This window comes from Triticum dicoccoides, chromosome 5B (assembly GCF_002162155.2).
Source record: "Triticum dicoccoides isolate Atlit2015 ecotype Zavitan chromosome 5B, WEW_v2.0, whole genome shotgun sequence".
Taxonomy (NCBI): Eukaryota; Viridiplantae; Streptophyta; class Magnoliopsida; order Poales; family Poaceae; genus Triticum; species Triticum dicoccoides.
Window position 1 is genome coordinate 37,765,628 of NC_041389.1, and position 7,116 is coordinate 37,772,743.

At 41.5% G+C, this 7,116-nt stretch overlaps 1 protein-coding gene across 1 annotated transcript; it reads left to right on the plus strand.

Moving 5' to 3' along the window:
- The first annotated feature begins 2,258 nt into the window (after positions 1 to 2,258).
- Positions 2,259 to 3,378, plus strand: LOC119305089 (protein SET-like). Its single transcript, XM_037581704.1, has 3 exons — positions 2,259 to 2,388; positions 2,748 to 2,804; positions 2,905 to 3,378. The coding sequence occupies exons 1-3, from the start codon at positions 2,316 to 2,318 to the stop codon at positions 3,165 to 3,167; spliced, it is 393 nt and encodes a 130-aa protein (XP_037437601.1). The 5' UTR covers positions 2,259 to 2,315; the 3' UTR covers positions 3,168 to 3,378.
- Positions 3,379 to 7,116: the final 3,738 nt, after the last annotated feature.

Here is a 7,116-nt window from a genome sequence, read left to right on the forward strand (position 1 = left end):
GTTGGTAGTCTGGTACCCCGGTTTATTTTTGTTTGGGTTTTTTTTCGTCTCACCTCCCACCACCATCTATCCTTGTGTTTTTCTCTCTCCTATTAAAAAACCAATCTCTAATCCTAAAGGGGAGTTGGAAGCCTGGTACCTAGGTTTATTTCCGTCTCACCTCCCACCACCATCTATCGTGTGTTTTTCTCTCTCCTATTAAAAAACAAATCCTATTAAATGGGAGATCTTGTTTCGTACTTGGCAGGTCCTGATTCAATTCAATCGCGTAAATAATAGGTTTGAAAATTGCACCATATATGTGGCCATCTTCCTAAAAGACAGACATAATATTCTGGACTGAATCAGGTCTTGCTGCTTTTTTCAAGAATTTGCCAAGATAGAGAGGACTGGTTCTCATGATTTTTTGGAGAGGCTGGCACCTAACGTGTGATCTTCTTTCAGTCACACACGTCTGACACAGAAGTACTAACACACGAGAGTTGCCCTCGTATCCTGTTTACTTCCGAATATCTCATGACACATACGTATCAAGTCTCGTGTACGCTGCTTCTCCCCAACATTGTTCCTAGTAGGGTACCCGCGTGGTGCTTCAGGAGAACAAAATATCATTTAAATCAAAAATGTCTTTATTATGTTTTGAAGAGGCCAAAACTACACATGTAATTTTTGCACACATTCACGTTCACAGAATTAATTGGGTTTTTAAAGATTACTTAGGGCATCTCCAACCCTAACTCTCAAACCGGACACTGTATCCGTTCACAGGTCGGTGTGGAACAGTCCATGAACATTGATGCGGGAGGCGGACATCCAACCCTGTATGCATACATTTCAAAGCGGATTGCAACAAGCCAGACGAAATTCATGCAAACCAAATGTTTTTCATATAAACCAGACGAAAACATTTACATTTTGGACATATTTCAACTAAACTATAGCAGATTAGGCTAGGCTATTCTAACATAGTTTTTCACCAACCGTGGCGGAGCCTGTTTCCCAAGAAATGTCTTCCCCATGTCCATCAACAAGCACACCAGACCTTCGTCAACCCCGGAGCTAAATGCATCAGCGGGAGGGGAAGAATAGCCTCCACCTCCGGGAGGACCGGATCAATGGTTGGTTTTTGGGCTGGGGAAGACAGTCGTATACGCCCCAACGAAGCGGGCAAGTCACCGGTTGTGTAACCCAACAAAGGTCACCGGTTATATAACCCGACAAGACGGTGGCGTTGGCCTTCTTGGGATCCAAGTGGCGGCGGTCTCCCATGGTCTACTTTTCCTTACTATCAGTGGCGGCCGCAGACGTGTCGGTTTCGTCATCATGGCAGTCAGGCGCAGCCGAGCAGAGTTGGCGACGTCGTCGTTGCTGCCCCGATCAAATTCCTCCACCGTCGCATCAACCTCCACGAACATGCCTTCTTTCTCAGCTTATTGGACGCAGTGCCACCATCGCTTGCGCAGATTTGGTGGGTGGCGGCATAGGATAGCCTGGATGGGCTAGGACGGCCCATGGTGATGTCATCCTAGTCCGGCGATAGCGGTGGTGCCGGCAAGCCAGCCAGTATCTGGCTGGCACGATGGGCCACACGGTCGGCAGCAATGCCGAAGAGTTCCTTCTTCTGCTCACCGGAGAGGCTGTCTCATAGGGCTTTGGAGCTTGAGGCCATGCCATGTGTGCTGCAAAGAGGAGATGGAGAGCGGAGGTGTGGTGCGGCTATTGCCCGACACTTGACCACGTTTAAATAGCATGCAGATGCCAAGGTGAGGTGTTTAATGCGGGCCAGCATGCAGACGGACGTGTGGCGCTTAGGCCCCATATTAGGTTCTTCAGCGGGCTCGCCAGTTTAATGGACGTAGGCAGATGGACGGATGATGTTTCAATGCGGAGCGAAGACGCGTGCAATGGGCGAGGCTCTCGGCCGGTGCGTGTTTCAATTCCGGCTCCAGTGAAAGGTTACATCCGCTCTGGACCGGCAAGGGTGCGGTCGAGGGAAAGGGTTTTGGGTGGGCCTGTGAGATGCCCCTAGTAAACTGTACTATGATGCAATGAAGACTGCATGTGCTTGGGCTGCATGATTGACGTGTACTATGCTACAGTTTTCATGTGCGGCACTGATAGAAAATATTTCATGACGTGCGCGTATCAATTTTTATGTGTGCATGTTGTGTGCACTGCACTGAGTTAACCGTAGCCCATGTGTGCTGTATCAGCCTCTTATAAAGGATGGAGGCTGGGGACTGCGCACTGCACCTACATACATTACAACACTAAAGCTAGCTTTGAGTAGAGAAAAAAGCCAAGAGAAGAAGAAGATGGACAGTGGCAGTTCATCCGGTGGAAACAACCAAGGCAAGAAAAAGAGCAAGAAACGTGTGCTGACCGCGGGTAAGTGTCTGTGTGAGATCTTTCTTGTTGATTAAGTTTCTTGGTTATCTATTGTTGTGTACTACGTACCTGCAATTCTTCGTGGGAAAACATGCTTGATAAGTTTGTGTTCTCTTCACAAGAAAGACAAGATAGAGAGTGACTAGAATAGCAGCAGTTTGCACATTGATTCCCTTTTTCTTTTCCCATATGGCGATGGAATGCATAACTTTGGACAGGTTTACAGGCTAACATAATACTTGGTCATGTGTACAAGTTTGATTTTGGTTTTGTTGGATTTCTTTTAAAAAGCGAAAAAAAAACTTTTTTGAGCAATTCATATTCCGAGCTCACTTTGTAGTTAACTTTCTACCATGCAGAAGAGCTGAAAAACCGGCGGCTTGAGAATGTGCAACCTACCTCTTGGGACGATGAGTGTACGTATGGCGCGCCGTGTTTGTTATCTGTAGGTGCAATTTTTTTAACTTTGAGTGGACTTGCGAATTAATTTTAGTCTGTATTGTGTGCTACCTGCAGGGATTGTAACACTGAAAATCACAGATAATGTGGTGGAGGATGAAGACACTAGTAACATCGTGAGCAGTTTCTGGACAGACAGCCCCTTCTCGATAGATGCCGAGGAGGAGACTGACAAGGAGGAGGAGGCTGATGAAGAGGGGGCTGACAATGAGGATGAGGAGGAGGAGGCTGACGGAGACGGTGACAAGAAGGAGGAGGATCAGACTGACGACGACGATGGCGACCAGACTGACGATGACAATGGCGAGGATCTCAGCTAACTCCAAGTTCTGCTTAAGACAGACTAGATGGTTCTCTGGTAATAAGAAGTCTTATGCATCTTCTGGGCAGCTGTATTTTCTAGACGAAGCCTTGTTGTGTTAGTATCGGAACCCTGCATGCACGTACCCATGCTTATTTATGTATGTCTGTGTACCACTATGTTTCTGTCTAAAGTATGCGAGTGAAACGTTCTAATTTGGGTACATTTTATTTGTCGAGTAATTATGCGTTGCACACATTCTGTCCTGAATAAACTACCCAAGAGAGTTAATAATGATGCTCTGCACAAGCAGAGTAAACATTCTTATTAGTTATTACGATGTAGTGTGTCTGTGTTCAACAAACTATTTGATCCCAACAGACCGAATAAGTAATTTTACCGGAGCCGGGGCGTACCGGTGTTGGATCCACCCTTTGTCCATTTCGTCAAGATCCGTGCGGCCTTTGTTTGTATAAACTAGTAATTGCAGTCTCAACTCTATACATTAGTAATACAAGTGTAGGTCCCTTTGCATGCAACAACTTTTGTCAGAAGATAGGACACTTGCATGCATGGTACATATATTATTCTTCTCTCTCTCCCACCGTAAGGCCTCTATTTAATTTCTTTGGGAAAAATTTGGATGATAAATATGCTTTGAATCTAAACTCTGTTTCTAGAAAAAATTATATATTTGAATTCGGGGTGACAAGATCTTTGAAACAAGACCGAGCTTGGATATGTTTGAACAATTTGAATTTTATAGTTTTCATATTTCAGTTCTAGTTGTATTTGACAAACATCAATTTCACACACTGAATAAACAACTTGACAAACACATTGAAATATGTTTCATGTATTTCATAAATACAAGTTTCATATATTTTAAATAATCATTTGAATGTATTTGAAATAACCCATTTAACATATTTCCACACACACAAAAAAGCAATTTCAAAAAAATGATTTCACTCATTTAAAAAATTATTAGTTAAGAAAACAAATTTCACTCGTTCCAAAAATAGATTTCACAATCTCAAAAAACATTTTACACTCATTTCCAAAAGATATATTTCACTCATTTCAGCAAACACATTACACTCACTCAATTGAAATACTATACTATATTTCACTGGTATAAAACAATTGATTTCACTCATTAAACAATATAGATCTCAAAAGTAATTTCACTCATTTTAGAAGACACATTACGCTTACTCAATTGTAATATTATATTTCACTCATTCCAAAAGATAGATTTCACTCATTCCACTAGTTTCAGAAAACAAATTGCACTGATTTACAAAAGATAGATTTCACTCATTTCAAAGAATAGAATTCCACTCATTGCAAATTTAGTATTTCACTAGTTTGAAAAAAACACATTTCAATGATTTGGAAAACTGATTCACTCTTTACAAAAAGAATCTCCAATGCAGTATTTATGAAATATGTTGAAACGTATTTCACTCATTACAAAATTCAGTTTCAAACATTTAAAAAGACAGTTTCACAGACCAATGGATATTTTTCATTTTTTCAAGTATCTTATTTCTCATATTTCACTCATTTCAGAAAACGCATTACACTCACTCAATTAAAATACTATATTTCATTTGTTTCAAAAATCTGATTACACTAATTGCAAAAGATAGATTTCACTCATTTCACTAGATTCGGAAAAACACATTACAATCAATAAATTGAAATAACAATTTCACTTGTTTCAAAGATAGATTTCACTTATTTTTAAAATTGATTGGAAATAATCAGGTTCACATTTTTTAAATAACTAGTTTCACATTTTCTAAATAACAAGTTTCACATATTCGCACTGAAATATGTTTCATATACATGAAAAACAAAAAAAAATCCCTTTCCATTAATCGCTCAACCGAGAATAGCTATCGAAGCTCTCGCTATGGGTGAAAAATTGTCCAGCTACAACTACAACAATAGAGTTCAGTGCAGTAGAGAGAACTAGAGACAGACCACAACTCTAAAGGAGCGAAAAAAATACAGCACGGCCTCAGGCATCAGCAGCACGGAAGACCAATTGACCTTGGTATTCTCAACCTCAACAAGTTCCCAGAGGGGTCCGCGGGGTGGGGGGGGGTGGGGGGTTCGAGCGATGGATGGCAGACCCGGCGGCAGCTGCCGTTGTTATGGGCGATGACAGCGGCCGACGCGGCTCCGGTTGCTCGGCTGATGGATTTTACATTATTAATAATATATAGATGTGTGTATTGCTCCATGTGGGTTATCAAGTTCCAGAGGGCTTTGCACCACCATTGGCTATGGTTGCCTTGGTGCGACGCGGATCGTGCTTGGGTGGGCTTGGGAAACCCTTGTGACGAGGGCGGCATGGACCTCTTCTATAAGTTGACTACTATTACGGTGGACAATGAAAAAACTGTAAATTAGGCTCGTATTTATCTACAATGTTTTCTTGTTTCATCCTACGTTTATATCATAATTGTATAGTATTGTCACAAGTTTAAATTATTTTTCTGTACTATAGATAATTAATGTAGTGTCACGGCCTAGTTGCTGTTTTTGGACTTTTCAGAAAATATATTTTTTTCGAGGAAAAATATCAACAAAAAATATGTCCCAAAGTTTCAAGTTAAAGGGTTAACAAGGAAGGTAAAGAGGAGAGTGTGTTTGTCCGAAAGAAAAATGAGGAGAGTGTGATCTCTCATGTCTCAACACACATTCTTGCGTGGTTAAGATAAGCCACTGGGTGGAACAGTCTCAACACACATTCTTACGTATGTAGTCTATATTAAAATCTTTAAAAGACTTATATTGAGGAGCGGAGGGAGTACTATTATACATCTTTTTTTTGTGGGAAACTTCCAATCTATTCATCTTCAATCATGGCAGTACAACGAACACCAGAAATAATAAAAATTACATCCAGATTTGCAAACCACCTAGCGACGACTACAAGCATTGAAGTGAGTCAAAGACGCGCCACCGTCATCACTCCTCCCTCACCAGAGCCGGGCACAGCTTGTTGTAGTAGATAGTCAGGAAGTCATCGTACTAAGACCCATAGGACGAACGCATCAGAACAACAACCGCCGCCGATGAAGAGAAGCTTAGATCGGAAGGATCCAATCTGAAGACACATGAACAAAGACAACCAAAGACTAGATCGGAGCAGATCCACCAAAAGACAACCACCGACCGAATCCCGAGAGATCCGTGGGACACATTTCCACATGTCCTCCGACGATGCTAGACGCACCATTAGGACGTGGCTTAGGTGGGGAGAACCTTATTCCATCTTCAAGAAGCCGCCACCGCCATGTCTTCCTGAGCAGGACACAAACCCTAAGAAAACTTGAAGAAGTACCTACAATCATATCCCTCCCGCCGGCAAGGGCCGAGTTCCATCGCGCACCCATGGCCCTGAGGTCACAGGATACGTGGTAGGTCGACGGCGCTGCCAACAAGAGGGAAAAACCCTAGCCTCCTTTCCTTAGAGAAGAGACGAAGGAAGGACAGAAATATTATTACTATTATACATTATGTCCAAAAGATTAGTGAATATATGAAAAAAAAATCTTGGTCAGCAGAGAAGTCTACATCACAAACCAATATCGTGTATTGCCTATCTCCCGCCGATAAATATCATACATGTTGTACTAGATCCTACTAACTAGCAGGAATTCTTGTAAACACCAGACGAAACCAAGATAATTCTCGATGAGCATATCAAACCATCAAATCTTGTTTATGAGAAATACAATCACAAGCATTTTCATGTTCATCAGTGATTAATATAAGTGGTGATATCTAATAGGGCCAATGCAGATATTATCACTTTCAAGAAACATTTCCCCGTGATTTGATTTATAAAGTAGAAGTTTCTATAATTATATGTACCTAAACATACCCAAGAAAACCACTATTAAGATATTAATCAGACCTACATTTTAGAGATATCCAACATGATTAAT